This window comes from Hypanus sabinus, chromosome 14 (genome assembly GCF_030144855.1).
Source record: "Hypanus sabinus isolate sHypSab1 chromosome 14, sHypSab1.hap1, whole genome shotgun sequence".
In the NCBI taxonomy this organism is placed as follows: Eukaryota; Metazoa; Chordata; class Chondrichthyes; order Myliobatiformes; family Dasyatidae; genus Hypanus; species Hypanus sabinus.
Window position 1 is genome coordinate 68,902,889 of NC_082719.1, and position 19,084 is coordinate 68,921,972.

At 39.2% G+C, this 19,084-nt stretch overlaps 1 protein-coding gene across 5 annotated transcripts in view; it reads right to left on the reverse strand.

Annotated features, from left to right (window-relative positions):
- LOC132404843 (interleukin-6 receptor subunit beta-like) overlaps positions 1-19,084 on the reverse strand; it is a 103,399-nt gene that overhangs the window by 71,401 nt on the left and 12,914 nt on the right. For all 5 annotated transcript variants that reach the window (XM_059989394.1, XM_059989389.1, XM_059989392.1 and 2 more), the window contains exons 2-3: positions 13,728-13,863; positions 3,398-3,466 (exon numbers count right to left, since the gene is read on the reverse strand). In XM_059989394.1, coding sequence (XP_059845377.1) covers positions 3,398-3,466; positions 13,728-13,746 — 88 coding nt within the window. In that variant the 5' untranslated portion in view covers positions 13,747-13,863. The remainder of the gene's footprint in view (positions 1-3,397; positions 3,467-13,727; positions 13,864-19,084) is intronic.

A 19,084-nucleotide genomic window follows, 5' to 3' on the forward strand; every position in this document is an offset into this window, starting at 1 on the left:
AAGGTCCCGTATACTCCCACTCTTTGCTTCCTGTCTGCCAACCAATTCTCTATCCACATCAATACCATACCCCCCAATACCATGTGCTTTAAGTTTGCACACTAATCTCCTGAGTGGGACCTTGTCAAAAGCCTTTTGAAAATCTAAATATACCACATCCACTGGCTCTCCCCTATCCACTCTACTAGTTACATCTTCAAAAAATTCTATAAGATTTGTCAGACATGATTTTCCTTTTACAAATCCATGCTGACTTTGTCCGATGATTTTACCTCTTTCCAAATGTGCTGTTATCACATCTTTGATAAACGACTCTAGCATTTTCCCCACCACCGATGTCAGACTAACTGGTCTATAATTCCCCGGTTTCTCTCTCCCTCCTTTTTTAAAAAGTGGGGTTACATTAGCCACCCTCCAATCCTCAGGAACTAATTCAGAATCTAAGGAGTTTTGAAAAATTATCGCTAATGCATCCACTATTTCTTGGGCTACTTCCTTAAGCACTCTGGGATGCAGACCATCTGGCCCTGGGGGTCTATCTGCCTTTAATCCCTTCAACTTACCTAACACTACTTCCCTACTAACATGTACTTCCCTCAGTTCCTCCATCTCACTAGACCCTCGGTCCCTTACTATTTCCAGAAGATTATTTATGTCCTCCTTAGTCAAGACAGAACCAAAGTAGTTATTCAATTGGTCTGCCATGTCTTTGTTCCCTATGATCAATTCACCTGTTTCTGACTGTAAAGGACCTACATTTGTCTTGACCAATCTTTTTCTTTTCACGTATCTATAAAAGCTTTTAATCAGTTTTTATGTTCCCTGCCAGCTTTCTCTTGTAATCTTTTTTCCCTTTCCTAATTAAGCCCTTTGTCCTCCTCTGCTGGTCTCTGAATTTCTCCCAGTCCTCAGGTGTGCCGCTTTTTTTTTGCTAATTTATATGTTTCTTCCCTAATTTCCCTTGTCAGCCACGGGTGCACTACCTTCCCTGGTTTATTCTTTTGCCAAACTGGGATGAACAATTGTTGTAGTTCATCCATGCGATCTTTAAATGCTTGCCATTGCATATCCACTGTCAACCCTTTAAGTATCATTTGCCAGTCTATCTTAGCTAATTCACATCTCATACCTTCAAAGTTACCCTTCTTTAAGTTCAGAACCTTTGTTTCTGAATTATCTATCTCACTCTCCAGCTTAATGAAGAATTCCACCATATTATGGTCACTCTTACCCAAGGGGCCTCGCACAACAAGATTGCTAACTAACCCTTCCTCATTGCTCAATACCCAATCTAGAATGGCCTGCTCTCTAGCTGGTTCCTCGACATGTTGGTTCAGAAAACCATCCTGCATACATTCCAAGAAATCCTCTTCCTCAGCACCCTTATCAATTTGGTTCACCCAATCTATATGTAGATTGAAGTCACCCATTATAACTACTGTTCCTTTATTGCACGCATTTCTAATTTCCTGTTTAATGCCATCCCCAACCTCACTACGACTGTTAGGTGGCCTGTACACAACTCCCACCAGCGTTTTCTGCCCCTTAGTGTAATGCAGCTCTACCCATATCAATTCCACATCCTCCAGGCTAATGTCCTTCCCTTCTATTGCGTTAATCTCCTCTCTGACCAGCAATGCTACCCCACCTCCTTTTCTTTCCTATCTCTCCTGAATATTGAATTTCCCTGGATGTTGAGCTCCCATCCTTGGTCACCTTGGAGCCATGTCTCTGTGATCCCAACTATATCATATTCATGAATAACTATGTGCACATTCAATTCATCCACCTTGTTACAAATGCTCCTTGCATTGACACACAAAGCCTTTCCTCATTCTTCCTATCAAAATGCGTCACCTTACATTTCTCTACGTTAACTTTCATCTACCACGCATCTGCCAATTCCACCGGCCTGCTTATAATAAGTTACTATCTATCCTCTCTAGTGCTCACAATATTGGTAAATTTTGTGCCATTTTCAATATTAGAAAATAAGGAGTACACCTCCAAACCCTGGTCACAGATTAAAAGGGCAATGGCTACCATCGCAATCCATAGGCATGGTGTCTATTCATCTTCCTCCAGTCCAAAAATATAATCATTTACCATAACCTCCCATTATTTTAGCCAATCTCATCTCCATGCTATAAATGTTCCATTTATCCATAACTTGCACTGGATAGTGCCGATAGCTTTAAATTCCTGGGTGTCACTATCTCAGAGGACCTTTCCTGGACCCATTATGTAAATGTAACCGCAAAGAAAGCACAACAGCACCTCTACTTTCTTAGGAGTCTGTGGAGATTCAGCATGACATCAAAAACTTTGACAAACTTCTATAGGTGTGTAGTGGAAAGTGCATTGACTGGTTGCATTATGGCCTGTTAGGAGAACACCGATGCCTTTGAGTGGAAAATCCTGTAAAAGGTAGTGGATTCAGCCCAGTATGTCACGGGTAAAGGCCTTCCAACAATTAAACACGTCTACATAAAATGCTGTCGTAGGAAAGCAGCAACCATCATCAAAGATCCTCACCACCCAGACCCTTGTACTTTTCTTGCTGCTCCCATTAGGTAGAAGGTATAAGAGTCTCAGGACTCACACCACCAGATTCAAGAACAGTTACTACCCCTCAACCATTAGGCTTTTGAACAAAAGAGGATAACTACATTCATTTATGAGATGTCCCCAGAACCAACGATCTCACTTTTAGGATTCTTTATCTTGTTATTCCATGCTCTTGTAATTTATTGCTATTTATTTATATTTGCATTTGCACAGTTTGGTGTCTTCTATGCTCTACTTGATCTTTCATTGATCTTGTTTATAGTTACTATTCTATAGATTTGCAAGTATGCCTGGAGGAAAAAGAGTATCAGGACTGTAGGTAGTGCCACATATGTACTCTGATAATAAATTTTACTTCGAACTTTAAAAAGATGGCCATTGGAGTTGTAGTATACAATATGTAACATTGCTACAAACATCCTTTTTGCTTTTAAGGCATCATATTACTGACTGTTCTCTGAGATTCAACAATACTTATAAAGTCCCGTAGAGCCCCTGAACAAAGTGGCACACAGTTCTTCTGCCTAATGTGTATTTGTTGTTACATGCAGTAGGCGGACTTTATTAAATGTTAGGAGTGTGGGAAAGCTTTGTATAGGAAGATAAAACTTGAAGGAGTTGAGACAGAGCTAGAAAGGATGAGCCAAAAGCATTATAGAGTTCTGGAAGAGCAGGGAGTGTAAAATGCAAGAGTCCAACATCATTTCAGAGATGCAATGAGGATATAAAGAAAGATAGATAGATATAGTCAAGCAACACACACACACACGAGATAGTGTAATAAATTAGTCTGAACTCCAACCACACATGCAATCTTTATAATGCTTACCTTCAACCAAAAATGAACTTATTGAAAACATTACCCACACCCAAGCAGTGGCAGTCTTTCCTGTAGAAACTGCAAAATTAAAAGAAAGAAAATATTGATCTTAATATTAAGATAATATATTCTGAACAATTACACTTAATTTTAAAAGATATTCTTTATGCCAGTTACTCAAAACAGATCTGAAAGAATCATACCGGAAACATTAACTTCCCTGGATGCTGACTGGAGCACTCTATATTGCTAGCAATTTCTCATTTAGAGTAGTCATAACATTTATTACATATTGATTCAGAATTTTTTCATCCACGTTCTTCTTTAGAACATGAAAGATGAAGGACCTTGTGGGAAATTGCAATGAGCAATGGACAGTCCATGCGAGACAAGACTAAACACGAGTTCACTGTCTGTTGTCCTGGTAGTCAGATGGCTCAACCAAAATCCTGTTACTGATGAATCTTGGCTCTATCAACAACAGAGCCAAACTTCCAGTTGTGGAAGGCACACCATACTCACCATGCTTAAAGTCTCGGTTACTTATACACTGAGAGTGAAGATAAAGCGTACTCAATTGGTCGTGTGATAGGAGGATTTGTAAATGATTGTTAATAAACCTTGTTTAGAAGGTTATTTGTTTGTGCTATTTCACTGACATTTTCTCAAGTCATCTGCAGTTACTATTTTAGAATAATTATTCATACCAAGGAAATTACAACATTATTCAATTTGATTTATATTTCAATCCATTATTTCCATTGCACGCCATGACACTGACTCTCTTTAAGATACCATTTCAAATGTGCTATTACATCAGGGCTTCATGGCTGTCCTTCAGCTGTTCTGTGAATCGAGACAGTACGGTTTGGCTCATTTAGCATGGAAAACATCATGGTCCATTTATCACCCATGCAAATTTAGAGTTCCCTAAAATGAATAATTGGAAAGCCAATTAATATTTTTTTTCCATCTCTCTAGGTGTGGCTCCACCTGAAATCAAATAAATGGCCACAGTCTACAACTAACCATTGATCGCCATGATATGTAAACTTGAGTTTTGGTATCTGCATAATCTGATATATTGAGATTAATGAATATCATGAGCCTAATGCATATGGTATGATACTTCAGAATTCAAACTCACCAATGCCCTCAGTAATCTAAAACACAAGTGTAACTTTGCTTTCAGATTCTATTCCTGGTTCACTTTGATGGGTTTCATTTTTAACATTTAAAATCCGGGTATATTTGCTTATTAAAAGTTGTCGAGAGATGCATAAACTTTTCACTTCCACGAAACAGATTGACCAGTTGTCTCCATGTACATTTTGAAATCACGTCTGAGGAAATATGCCATGCTTAAGTAGTAGCGCCACGTGGCAGTGAGTGTGATGCTATTACAGTTTGGAGCGTCAGAGTTGAGCATTCAATCCCAGCATCCTCTGTAAGAACTCTCTGTATGTCCTCCCGGTGAAATGTGTAGGCTTTGTTCAGGGCCTCCACTCTTTGACCCTCTACCATCAGGCAGGAGGTAGCATAGTATCAGGACAAGGACTGTTAGGATGGGAAACAATGTCTTCCACCAGACCATGAGACAGGTAAACTCCCTGTCGCCACCTGTGTCTCATCACGTATGAAGATCCAGTAGTGTTAGAACATAGAACATAGAATAGTACAGCACAGTACAGGCCCTTCGGCCCACAATGTTGTGCCGACCCTCAAACCCTGCCTCCCATATAACTCCCCACCTTAAATTCCTCCAAAACCTGTCTAGTAGTCTCTTAAACTTCACTAGTGTATCTGCCTCCACCACTGACTCAGGCAGTGCATTCCACGCACCAACCACTCTCTGAGTAAAAAACCTTCCTCTAATATCCTCCTTGTAATTCCTTCCCCTTACCTTAAAGCCATGTCTTCTTGTACTGAGCAGTGGTGCCCTGGGGAAGAGGCACTGGTTGTCCTGTCTATCTATTCCTCTTATTATCTTGTACACCTCTATCATGTCTCCTCTCATCCTCCTTCTCTCCAAAGAGTAAAGCCCTAGCTCCCTTAATCTCTGATCATAATCCATACTCTCTAAACCAGGCGGCATCCTGGTAAATCTTCTCTGTACCCCTTTCAATGCTTCCACATCCTTCCTATAGTGAGGCGACCAGAAATGGACACAGTACTCCAAGTGTGGCCTAACCAGAGTTTTATTGAGCTGCATCATTACATCGTGACTCTTAAGCTCTGTCCCTTGACTTATGAAAGCGCCTGTACTGTTTATTTTTTAACTTGTGTCATAAATGTACCTTATACTAAATGTCAGACTTCTGGAATATATTTTATTATTTGCTAATTTATTTGTGGTAATGTGCAGCGTGTGTGTTATATGTACTGTGTTGCATGTCATGGTCTGGAGGAATGTTGCTTCATTTGGCAATATACATGTATACGGACGAATGACAAAAAACCTGAATTTAACTTATTTATAATAAACTTATTTATTTTTTATTATTATTGTTGTTTTTCTCTTCTAGATTATGTATTGCATTGAACTGCTGTTGCTAAGTTAACAAATTTGACATCACATGCGGGTGATAGTAAACCTGATTCTGATTCTGATTCCTCTGAATTCCAGTGAGTGTGATCCCAGATGACTCATTCTCTCCTCATTCGTTAACCGTAATCTCTGGAATCAGTCTGGTGAACCTCCTCTGAACTACCTCCAAAGCTATTATATCCTTCCTCAAGTAAGGAGACCAGAACTGCACACAAACTCCAGGGGTGGCCTCACCAGTACCCTGTACAGCTGCAGCATAATCTCTCTGCTCATATATATATGGCACTCATAAAGAAAATAAATTAAAAATCAGTTTTGCATGGTTCAACATTATTGTCAGCAGAGCCTATAATCGGTAAAAGCTCACTGTTTCTCTATTTAAGTCTTTAAGGTCGTTATAGCCTTCATCGTCTGAAAAAAAACCACCATTAATCAACAAAAACAGAAAATGCTGAAAATGCTTAGCAGGTCAGGTCACATTTCTGGGATGGTTACTTCCAACTTTTTCTTTCAGATTTTTTGCATCTGCAGTATTTTTTATTCAGTCACAAATAGTTGAACTTCTTACACACATTCCTCAAATCCACTTACTTTCACACAGCACAGCTGATCTTACTCCTAGGCATCTTCTGTGCTACAATATTTATGAAATTGGAGGATAGTTCTGCACCTTTATGGTCTATTGTTAATAAGGTCAGCTCTAATGGGTGTTCACAAAATTGCTATTGAAAATTGCACAAAATTAATACTAACATTCTTGCCCCTATTTATCAGAAACTGAATCAAAAACAGATTTATGGTCACTGACATAAATCAGGAAATTTGTTGTTTTGCGGCAGCAGTAGAATGCAGCCACAACCAATTATTAGAAGTTACAATAAGAATATATAAATAGTGCATTAGCGAGTTATGTTCATGGGACATTTGTAAATGTGATGTGGAGGGGAAGAGGCTGTTCCTAAAACATTACTTGTGGGTCTTCCAGCTCCTGTATATCAAATATTATATTGCTACCCAGAAGTCAGTGAAGCCCAGAGGACAAAGTCCAGAGCTCAGGGAGTCCAGAGGGAGAAAACCCGAAAGGTTGAAGACCGAAGTCAGCGAGTCTTAAGGTAGCAGGACAGTCCAAGCCAGAGACTGAAGGTTGGAGGCCAGAGGTCTGTGGGTTTGAGAGTCTGGGGCCAAGTCCTGAAGGTCCAGAGGCAGCCTGGGTTTGGATGTTGTGTGTATGAGGGGTGGAAGGATGAGAAAGGGGCTTGTTTCATTGTTGTTCTTTGTATTAGTTCTGTTGCTGCTGCTTTTGTTGTTCTGTGCTGAGTGTTGCTCTGTTGAACATGGTGGGAATGCTATATTGGCACCAGAATGCAGGTTGTCCCCAGTACATCCTTGTGTGTGTTGGTTCTTAACACAAACAACATATTTCACTGTATGTTTGCATGTATAGATGAAAAATAAACCTGAATCTGTACCTCCGCCCTGAGGGCATATCCCAGACAGTGAGGGTTCTCAGTGATGGACACTGCCTTTTGAGGATGTTCACAGTGGTGGGGAGGCTTGTGCTCATGATGGAGCTGACTGAGTCTCAACCCTCTGAAGCCTCTTATGGTCCTGTGCATTGGCACCTCCACAGCAGACAGTGATGCAACCAATCAGAATGTTCTCCATGAAATATCTACTGAAATTTGTGAGTCTTTGGTGACATATCAGATCGTCTCAGACTCCCAATGAAGTAGAGGGGCAGGCTTGTCTTTGTTGTGATTGCATCAAAATGGTGGGCCAAGGACCGATCCTTTGTGATGTTGACACCCAGAGACTTGAAATTGCTCTCCTTTTCCACCACTGGTCCCTCAGTGAAGATTGATGTGTGTTCTCCTGACTTCCCCTGAATCGCTGAGTATTCGGCTGAATGGATTCTTAATCTTTGGTATAATAATTTGCATACAAAACTGCTTAAACCAGTGATAAGTGTGCCCAGTGTTTATATTTATTAAACACAGCTACCTTCAATGTTAAGCCAATTGTTAAAACACCAGAGTAATTCTGTTGACTCAGAATAACTAAGTTGACCTCAGTCTGTCGTGTGATATTTGATGTTTGACTTGTTTGATTTCATTTCAGTTTGGTTTTGGATACTTCAGATGGATTTATAAGAAATGTGATTAAAAACAGGAACTTTTTCTCTTGGCTGCCAATTTAGACAATAGTGACAAACAGCTCCAGAAGTTCCTGTAGCACACAGGACTTGATTTAAACATTATTATGGATTACAATTACAATAACTTTTCCTTATGTGCTTACAGGAAAACCACATAAAACTTATTCCTCATTGATGCCCTCATTGATACACTTTTACAATATCTCACTTAACATCTTCTCTTTTTATTGTAAGCATAATCCCTGGCCTTTTTTTAAACAGGAAGAGACCACAAATGAAAACAATTTTCACTCCTAAAGTTCCCTTCTCCATAATCTTCCCTTGCCATCTAAAAAGTAAGTATTCAATCCTCATGGGAGCCTCCAAATAAAGGTAGATTTTTCACACCCCATCAGGAAATCCAAGTCCTTGGCTTCATTTAGCCTTTGTGGCGTCAGAGTCCAGACCCAACATTGTTGCAGCCAATTGCCTCACTGACTCACACATACACACACAATCATCACCAAAACGCAAAGAGAAATACTTCTTAAAGTTCCTCTGCAAAAAGCAGCTCCACGTATCACTTGCACAGCAGCCTTGGAAGGGTGAACACAATTATGATTTGCACGAAGTTGGGGATGTTCTCTATGATTATTTAGAGCTGCTGAACTGAGCTCAATTCTGATATGGGGTACTGAATATGAATACTTTCCCCATGAATCCTTACCTTCTGCTTTAGTGCTGCTACCCAGCTATAGCTCACTCCTAGTTCAAAAGGCAAGGAACTCGACTAAAAAACACCCTTTCTGAAGTAAATTATCACTGCAAGCAATAAAGAGGCGCCTCAACTAGACTGTTGGGGTCATCTACTGTATCCGGTGCTCCCGGTGTGGCCTCCAGTCAGTGAGACACACTGTAGATTGGGAGACCGTTTCACAAGGCACCTACACTCCATCTGCCAGAAAAAGTGGGATCTCCCAGTGGCCAACCTTTTTAATTCCACTTCCTGTTCCTATGCCAATATGTCAGTCCATGACCTCCTCTACTGTTGCAATGAGGCCACGCCCACGTTGGAGGAGCAACACCTTATATTTTGTCTGGGTAGTCTCCAACTTGATGGCATGAACGTAGGTTTCTCGAACTTTTGGTAATTACCCCCTCCACCCACATTCCACCATTCCCGTACCTGTTTCCCTCTTTTACCTCATCTTCTTACTTGCCCATCACCTCACTCTGGTGCTCCTCCCTCTTTCCTTTCTTCCACGGTCTTCTACCCTCTCCTATCAGACACCCCATTCTCCAGACCTTTATCTCTTTCATGAATCAACTTCCCAGCTCGTTACTTCACCCCTCCCCCTCTCCTGGTTTCACTTATCACCTACTACCTTGCAATTCTTCCTCACTTCCCCCACCTTCTTACTCTAACTTCTCATCTCTTTTCTTCTATAGTCCTGATGAAGGGTCTCGGCCCAAAACGTTGACTGTTTACTCTTTTCCATAGATACTGCTGGCCTGCTGAGATCCTCCAGTTTTTTGAATGTGTTGCTATGCTGTTCACGTGCTGGCCTCATAAACCAGGGCATTGAATATAGAAGGTGGAAGTTATGCTGCAGTTTTATAAGGCTTTGATGATGCCACACTTGGAGGAGCCTATTCATTTTTGGTCACCCAGCTACAGAAACGATTGATTAATTGGAATACAGCCTGGATTACGCCCTTCCAGCCTCTCAAACCTTGCCACCCAGTAATCCCCTGATTTAATCCTAGCTTAATCCAAGGGCAATTTACAATGACCAATTAACCTGCCAACTGGTACATCTTTGAACTGCGGGAGGAAACCGGAGCATCTGGAGGAAACCGACACGATCACAGGGAGAACGTACAAACTCCTTGCAGGCAGCAGGCAGGAACTGAACCTGGATCATCTGTACTGTAAAGTGTTGTGCTACCATGATGTTACTAAACTGGAAAGAGAGCAGAAAAGATTTGCGAGGATTTTGCCAGGATTCAAGGGACCGAGTTAAAGGGAGAAGTTGGATACATTAGAACTTGATTCCTTAGAGTATAGGAGACTGAAAAGCGATTGTATAGACTGTATAATATCATGAGGAGCACAGATAGGGTTAATCCACTGAATCATTTCTCCAGGGTTGAAGAATGGGGAACTGGAGGCACGGGTTCAAGTAGAGAAGGCTATGATTTAATAAGAACTCCATTTACATGGAATTAACTGGCAGAGGAAGAAGTGGAGACCAATGCAGTTACAACATTTAGAAGTTATTTGGATAAGTACATAACAGGAAAAGTTTGAAGAGATAGTCATCATGTATCACTGTAGTATAGCAGTTAACTTTCACTTTAACAGGCTGTGAAATGGTTTAACAACCATCACTATCATGGTCCCATCTGAGTATTTAGTCATGAAAGACTCACAGGTGTGTTTGTGGTTCACAGATAAAGCCCTTCACACAACAATCAGTGGAACCAGGAAAAGAGCACAGAGGAAATGAATGCATTTTTTTCTGACTTTGGCTGTCATAAGTTTAAACGTTTCTTCACTTTGATAAGAAGGAGATTTTTAAACGTATAATAGCCATAGTGAAAATAATAATAAACTTTTGAGGTCTTTTTTTTCTGAATGGTTTTAAGTGCAACTTCTGGAGTTCGTCTCTGAATATCTGGGCACAAGTCTTGAGGTTGGCAGTGTTTTTGTAAAAAATGAGCCAGATTTGTTAACTATGAAATAATGCATTTTATTCCCTCTTTCACTGATCTAATATAATCTCATAATACATTCACTGTTACAGAACACTGTTTGCCCCAGTGAACCTCAGCAGTAATCAAAGCAGTGGCTCCCATTGAGATTCACCATTTTTACAGTACTTGGCAAGGTGCAGGACACATTTTGAAATTGGCTCTTTTCAAGAGACTTTTGAAATAATGCAGCATTTTTGTATAACCACAGGGAAGGTTTCACAGTGCTTACATGCACACATTCTGGCACATGATGTGTATAAAGAGCTCACTCGCCCTCTGCCCCATATGAATATTGAAATTTCCTTGCTCAGAGTTACTTGCGTGCAAGCTGCCCTACCATTAGAACTTCTCAGACTAAGTCATCTGAAAAAGAACGGCACCACAAAGCGACAATTTTCTGTCATTGACATTAAAATCAGAAGAAGCTACAGCTCAGGAATCATCATTCTCCAGTGAGTCATGACATACATCTTTGAAAAAGAAAGAAACAAAACTCAGCTTAATCCAGTGCCGAACTGAAGAACTAAAGTAGAAGCAAACCCAGATTTTTTTAGATAGTCTAGTACTATAAAGAAACAGCCCTGTTTTATAGATAGTATTTCCCTTTAATAGTAACCCACAGCTATTTCAAGGATTCACATAACGTTCGCTTATTTACTATTTAAATGGATTGATTCCTGATTTATACTTTCTTAGGATCAATTGACTCCAGCATGGTGTTTGGCATTCCCGCTGAATGTCCTTGATTTTTTTTTCACTTAAGCTATTCCCATAACAGGGGAAAGTGCAAATTAACTTCTGTCAGTCCTGCAGGAGGAGATGACTTAAATGGTCAATGAAGGTAGAACAGTAGACGTTGAATGTCTACATGCAAGGCATTCGACAAGGTCCCTCATGAGATGCTCATCCAGAGATTATGATGCATGGGGTCTATGGTGATTTTGTCATTCAAATTCAGAATTGTCTTGCTATAGAAGATAAAACACAATGGTTGATGGTCTTATTCTGAGTAGCTGTCCGTGACTAAGTGATGTTCCACGAAGACTGAATGGCTAAATATATGAAAACTATTCCTTTTTGTGTGTCACTCCAAAATAGGGGGTATAACTTTAAAATTAAAGTTAAATGATTTCAGGGCATCATCAGGAAACACTTCTCCATCCAAAGAGCAGTTTAAATTTGAAGTTCCCTCCCATAATAAAAAAAAACTGCAGAAACAAGGTCAAGTGACTCAGGTAATTTCTGACTGCTGGTTCTAAATTGTTCACTCACTGATATGGTTCAGAGATGTTCAGCTCAAGCAACTAGAGTTCAACCAACACCAGCCCTGTTGCTAGGTCATTACCTGAAACATCAACCCTCACGCTGCATTAACAAAATTCCTCCAGCAATTTGTTCCATGCTCCAACTAACATTTCAAGCCCCCAAGGTGTTGCATCTTGAAAATAACTCTTAGGAGTCTGGAAAGAAAGATCTGTTAATGGATCTGTTAATAATTAAATTAATGGAGTGAGGGCCATGCAGAAATATTCAACAAAACGGTCAAGTTCTTGCCAGAAGCTGGCTAGAGGAGGTAAAAATTATGGGGAATATGTAAGAAAGTTGAACCAAGATTAAGATCATATCAGCCATGACCTTACTGAAAATGCATATCGTCATCTACTGCTCTTATTCTCATGTTCTTATCAATATATATAAAATCATTTGATCTAACCTACCTGATTCAGAAATTTAATACAAAATATATATTTAACATCATTTTATAAAACAGAATTATGCCACAATCATGATATTATTAATAAAATAGCAAAAGGTTAAAGTTATTCATACTTGGTGTAGGATCCTTATTTTTCCTGAAATATGCTTACCACATACAGGAACTAAAAGCAACAGCAAATGACAGAATTGACTTATAATTTTCATAACCACATGCAGCATGGCATATGTTGCCAGGACTTGAGGAAGTGAGTTATAGGGGAAGATTGAACAAGCCAGAATTATAAATGTGTGAAAGACTGAGACATGATCTTCTGGAGGTGCATACATTCATGGGAAGTCTAGATACAGTGAATGTACTCAGTCTTTTCCAGGGTTGGGAATCAAGAACTAGAGAGCCTAGGTTTAAGATGAAAGGGGAAAGATTTAAAGGGAATTTCTGGGACAAATTTTTTTACATAAAGGGTGATGTCTATGTGGAATGAACTGAGAGAGGAAATGGTTGAGGTAAGTATAATAGCAACTTTTAAAACACTGCTGGACAGGTACACGGATTAGAAAAGTTTAGAAGGTGATGAACCAAATGGAACAAATGGAACAAATGGGGCATCTTGGTCAGTCTGGACCAGTTGGGCCAAAAAGCCTGTTTCCACGCTGTATAACTCCAAGATCTGAACTCCTGTTTCTGGATTATTAATCCAAACCATGGATTACTCTTCCAATATACAACCACATTACCCTCTCCCAAAATTTCTACTTTACTGATGTATAACCAAAAGGAAGGGAAGCTAAGCAAAGAACCTGGGTAAAGTTGACCATTGTCCTAGCCAAAGATATCTGAGGAGAGGGAATTAGACAGGCGAAGAAGCTCAGTGAGTCAATTCCTATCACAATGCGATGTGGGGTTGGGAAGGGGGTATGGTGAAAATGCTGAAGGAATGAAAAAAGGGTGAACAAGGATACAAAATTCAAAGCTAAATTACACCATCTGAGGAACATGAGGCGTATCTTCTTTCATTACTTTCTAAATTCTTTGCTTGACTCCCCAACAATTTGCACTGGATTTGCTCAATTAATATTAATACAGGCATATGATGATAAAACAGAAAAAGCTGCAAATACACTGCTCAGCCAATGAACATCTGAGACAATTCAACTCTCATCTGATCATTCCAAAAACTTACACATTGTTGAAAGATTCATAGAGTTCTTGTCATAAGAGTTCTGCGGTATAATATTCCTGGATCATCAAGAGCCATTCTCGATTCATTAAAACTGGAAACTAAATACACGAGAAGTGGAGAGAAGATTCGGGAACATCTGCAAAAAGAAACCATATTAATTTTGTAACTGTTGGCAGATTGATGTTTTTCTTTTATGGAAGCTTGTATGATGTAAGGCTCCGGGGTTGTGCTCCCAATGGGTTTTTGTTTCTTGGGTGTTTTTCAGTTAGTAGGGTTTTTTTTTCTTAGTAGGGTTTTTTCCCCTTTTTTCTTTCAAAAAAAAATTCTTAACGCTTTATTTTTTCTTATTATTATTGATATATTGCTTAGCTTTGTTAATAATTATTTGCTAATTTAATTCTTTATTGTACATAATGACATATTGACTTAATGTATCTTTTTTGTTGATCTTCAATAATAATTAATAAAAAAGATTTAAAAATTGAAAATGAATTTTGTAAGTTTTGGTCAGAATTGAAAGGCGTGAAGAAAGGTTTACATTGGGTTATTCCTTGGCAGGTGTAGACTGACTTATATTGAATTTCCAGCACTTCCCCAATTTATTTTAAAAATTCCAGCATTTGTAGTAGTTTTCTTTGATGAAATGAAATGCAGACATAAGCCCATTGATCACACTGAATTTCAATGACACCAGTATTTCATTGCACCACTTCTTAAAGATACGATCAGTATTGGAAGATTTTATTCTCCAAACTAATTAACAGAATCAATATAGTAAAACAGGAAGTGCTGGGCATGGTTAACATTTCAGGTCCCGAATCCTTCATCAGACAAGATCAGTTGATTAGTATTGATTTCCAAAGATCATTACTGATTTGAGTCCGAAAGAATGATCAATAACCATCCATAAGAATAACCCTTTCAATCACATTTTCAAACCATCTTAATCCTATTGCATATTTTGATATTTCTTACACCATTTATAGAATGAGTGCACACTTTGTTACAAGTGACCATTATTTGCTATGATACAGTATTTTATTTACTCATTTAGAAGTACAGCACAGCAGCAAACCTTTCTGACCCGACGAGCTCACGCCAATGAACCTACTAACCCATACGTCTTTACAACGCAGGAAGAAACCGGAGCGTCCGAAGGAACCCCGTGTGGTCATGGGGTAACTCCTTACAAACAACGAAGGGAATTGAACCTGGGTTGCGGGCACTGTAATAGCATTATGCTAACTGGAACACTACCATGCCAACCTAAATGGCATTGATTATGATTTCCAAAATCTACTCCAATGCCAGAAGTCTGAATGAATGATGTACAGTATTGGTCTGGACAGGCAGAGACGGGGTTCCTCTTAAGAGTGAGAAAAGGGAGATGGAAATTGGAGTGTGATGCCAAAGCAAGGGAGAACCAGGAGGCTGAGTGCTTTTACAACTTGTTTCACTCTTAAAAGAACTTACCATCTTGATCTATAACATAGGAGGAATTCTATTAGTAAAATGCACTTTTTTACAAAGCACTGCAGAATAACTTTAAAACAACTACAAAACAGAAATTAAAACATAAGATCACTTACAGGCATATCTAATTCTATAAAATTAAGAGTTTCTTTGCTTTTGCTGTAGAGATATGTATCAGTTTTTCCCAAGCGTATTGCTATTCAATTGAATATATTTCCTAGGCATTTTTAGAAGATTTTTTTAAAAATATTATCAATTCTCACCCTTGGAATGTTTGCCATAGTATTACAGGTAATACAGTAACTTGTAAGATGCATATTGGCATGCGCTCACAACTGTGTGATCTTTGCCTGGAGATTTCCTTTACAAATTGCATTCAATGAGTTTAGGAAGTTCTTTTTTAACGGACTTCCAGTTATCATATTTTACTATTTCAACAGTTTGCCAATAACCATCAGGAACAGAAGACAATTCACAATTCAGTTAAGTTTCTGGGAATTGATAGATGAAAAGTAGTGGACAAAGACATTGAGATGTTTACAGCCTGTGTAAGCCATCACAAAAACCAGCACAGGAGAGTCCAGCTCCAAACTTCCTTTCTGCTTAGTCAGGAAGATGAAAACTCATCCATTCCAGCAAGGAAGTGCAGGCTGGCTCCAACACTTTCATAATGCAGAATCTGAATTCAGACTTTTCAACCTTCATTGCAGCATAGGCAATGGGCAACTAACTAACTACTCACTCACAAACTAACTAACCAATGTGCCACACTGGAATCTTGCATTGCTGCCACTAAGTTCAGGTTCTGCGTACCAGAATATTATAGGTCTTTGAGGGTCAGCAGTAATAGAAATTGTACATCTTTTCAAGACAAATCTGAAAGTTTCAATAGAGATTCGGAATTTTAAATGGTTAATTGGCACCATTTCATTTCAATGATGCACGTAAAACTATTGCTTTGTCTGGGTACTCTAGTCCCAGAAGATCAGCTATATTTATTATAACAGAAATGGAACTATATCTAGATCATTTAGAGCAACAATTACCTCTGAAAACTCAACATCCAGCACAATATGGAGACCTAGATATTGTTAAGTTGCTTTCTTTTCAGACAGCGCAGAGAGATGATTACCTGCTCTGCCTCCCCGAGCAGCTTGTCCAGTTTAGAAATTAATTTTGGGCTCTTGTTCCCAAAGTAGACACATTTATTATCACTCTCTGTTTCTGTCTGTCAATTTTCAGTTAATATTACTCCCAATAACATGTGGCTAATTCTGAACAGTAACCTCTCATGTTAGCCACACAATAATTCTAGTTGATTTATCAAAAATAATTCTGCTCTCATAAACTTATCTTGACTTTGTCTAATCCCACTGACAACTTCAGAGTGTGGCTATGAATAACATACCCTTAGCACTTTTCCTACCATTGATGTCAATTTAGCCAATATTTTTGTTTTCTCTCTCTCTTCATTTTTAAATAGTGGGAATATATTTGCCATCCTACATCTTCAGGAACCGTTCCATAAAGTGTGGAATTATGGATAGACATCAATGCATCCATACTTACAACAGCTTCCTCTTTTAATTCTCAGGGATGCCGGTTATCAGACCATGGGAATTTATTGACCTTCAGACCCATTAATTTCTCCAGCACCATTTTTAACTAATACTAATTTCCTTTAATAACTGCTTCTCATTAGAGTTTGGACTTCCTGGCATCTCTGAGAAGTTATTCGTGTCTTTTACCATGAAGGCTAAATCAAAGAACGGTAATTGCTAACTTAATCTGCAATTTCAGTATTCCCTGTTCTCTTTGTTCCCGTTGTCATTGTAAGGGACCTATATTTTACATTCACGGAGAAGTTTTGATGCCCAATCATATTCTTCGCAAGTTTCCTTTTGTGTTCTATTTTTGCTCTATTAATCAATCTCTTGTTCCATCTTTGCAGAATTCTCAACTGCTCCCAGTCCTCAAATGCTGCTAACTTTCCCTAACTCCTCTTTAGACTATCACTATATTAATTTGCTTTATTAACCACGGATAGGTCATCTTTTCATGTCAAGCATTAAAGTATAACTACTCCATTTCTTGGCTTTTTCCTCAAATAACACCCATTAGCTATATACTATTGTGCTCTTTAGGCAGTGAGAGTAGACTGAGATAGCAGCAGTAATTATGGGGAGAAAACACCCACAATTGCACAAATTCCTTTACAATTATCTCTCAAATTTCTTCCAATTACATATTACTGTGTGTCAGACATGGCTATAAGCAGAACTGGGGCCACACAGGGGACTGTATTAGCTCCCTTCCTGTTTATCCTGTATTCCTCAGACTTTAGATACAACACTGAGTCACGTCATCTGCAGAAATTCTCTGATGACTGAGCAATAGTTGGGTGTATAAAGGGAGGACAGAAGGATGAATACAGAGCCCTGGTGGGGGGCTTTGTCAAATGGTGCCAGCTGAATCATCTGCAGCTCAAACATCAGTAAGGCAAAGGAGATGGTGATGGACTTTAGGAAGACTAAGCCTGCACTGCTCCCTGTTACTATTGAAGGTGAGGACATGGATGTGGTGAGGACCTACAGGTACTTAGAGGTACACTTGGATGACAGACTTGAGTGGAGCACCAACAAAGAGTCTGTGGACAAAAAGGGCCAGAATTCCCTCTACTTCCTGAGGAGACTGAGGTCCTTTGGGGGATGCAGGCCTCTCCTTCACATGTTCTAACAGTCTGTTGTCGCCAGTACAATCGTCTATGCGGTGGTGTGCTGGGGCACTGGCATCAACACGGGTGATGCCAACAGGCCCAATAAACTGATTAGAAAGGCTGGCTCAGTTATAGGAGTCAAACTGGACACAATGGAGGCTGTGGTAGAACAAAGGATCCTACGGAAAATCCTGGCAATTCTGGACAATGTTTCTCACCTTCTGCATGCCACCTCGGCTGAACAAAGGAGCACTTTTAGTGATAGACTAAAACAACTGCACTGATCCAAAGAGCGCTGTGTGAGGGCATTTTTACCCTCGGCCATTAGGCTCTAAAATAAATTAACCTATTGCTGGGGAAGTGATGACCCCCTCCTATTAGAGTGCTTAAGATAATTTTTTTAACTTTTTTCTTACTTCTCTTCTAATATTTGTATATTTGCATATCTGTGCACTAGTAATACCACTGTGACACTATAATTTCCTTTGGGACCAATAAAGTATCTATCTTATTTATATTGTGGTTTAAGAAAGATTACAATCAAACCATGTGCAACAAGTCCTACAAACAGTGGGAGGACAAGAATTGTATCTTTGATTTCATTGAGTGCTAAGTATTGACAAAGTTTCTAGGAGAGTTCCCTTGATCTTTTAAACACTGCCTAGGAACCATTCTATCCCCCTGGCATCAGCAGGAGACTGGGTCAAACACATCTGAAAAGCAACACCTCTGAGAGTGTTGCATTCACTCAGTAACGGCCATGATGTGTTGTTCAAGTCTCTGGAATGGGGCTTGCATCATTAACCTACTGACCCAGTATCACAGCACAATACACTTAACCAAGCTATTATAATTAATCACTGAGCTAGATACTTAGAAAGGAAAGAGACCGGCAGTGTTTTAAATCCTGGACATGGTTTAATTACTTTAACCGGAGATGTATTCTTTTGGGCATTCAGTTAGGACACCGGGTTTTATTGGCCACTGACACAGATCAAAATTCACAAATACGAGATGTCTGCTTTTATATATTAGAAGAAGGCAGCAAATCATATCAGAAACACAACCTGCAGATGATAAAAATACTTATAAGTGATTATAAATAATAATTTTTAAGCACATTAAGCAATTGTTTTAGTCTATCACTAAAAAAAGAACAATAGTGTGG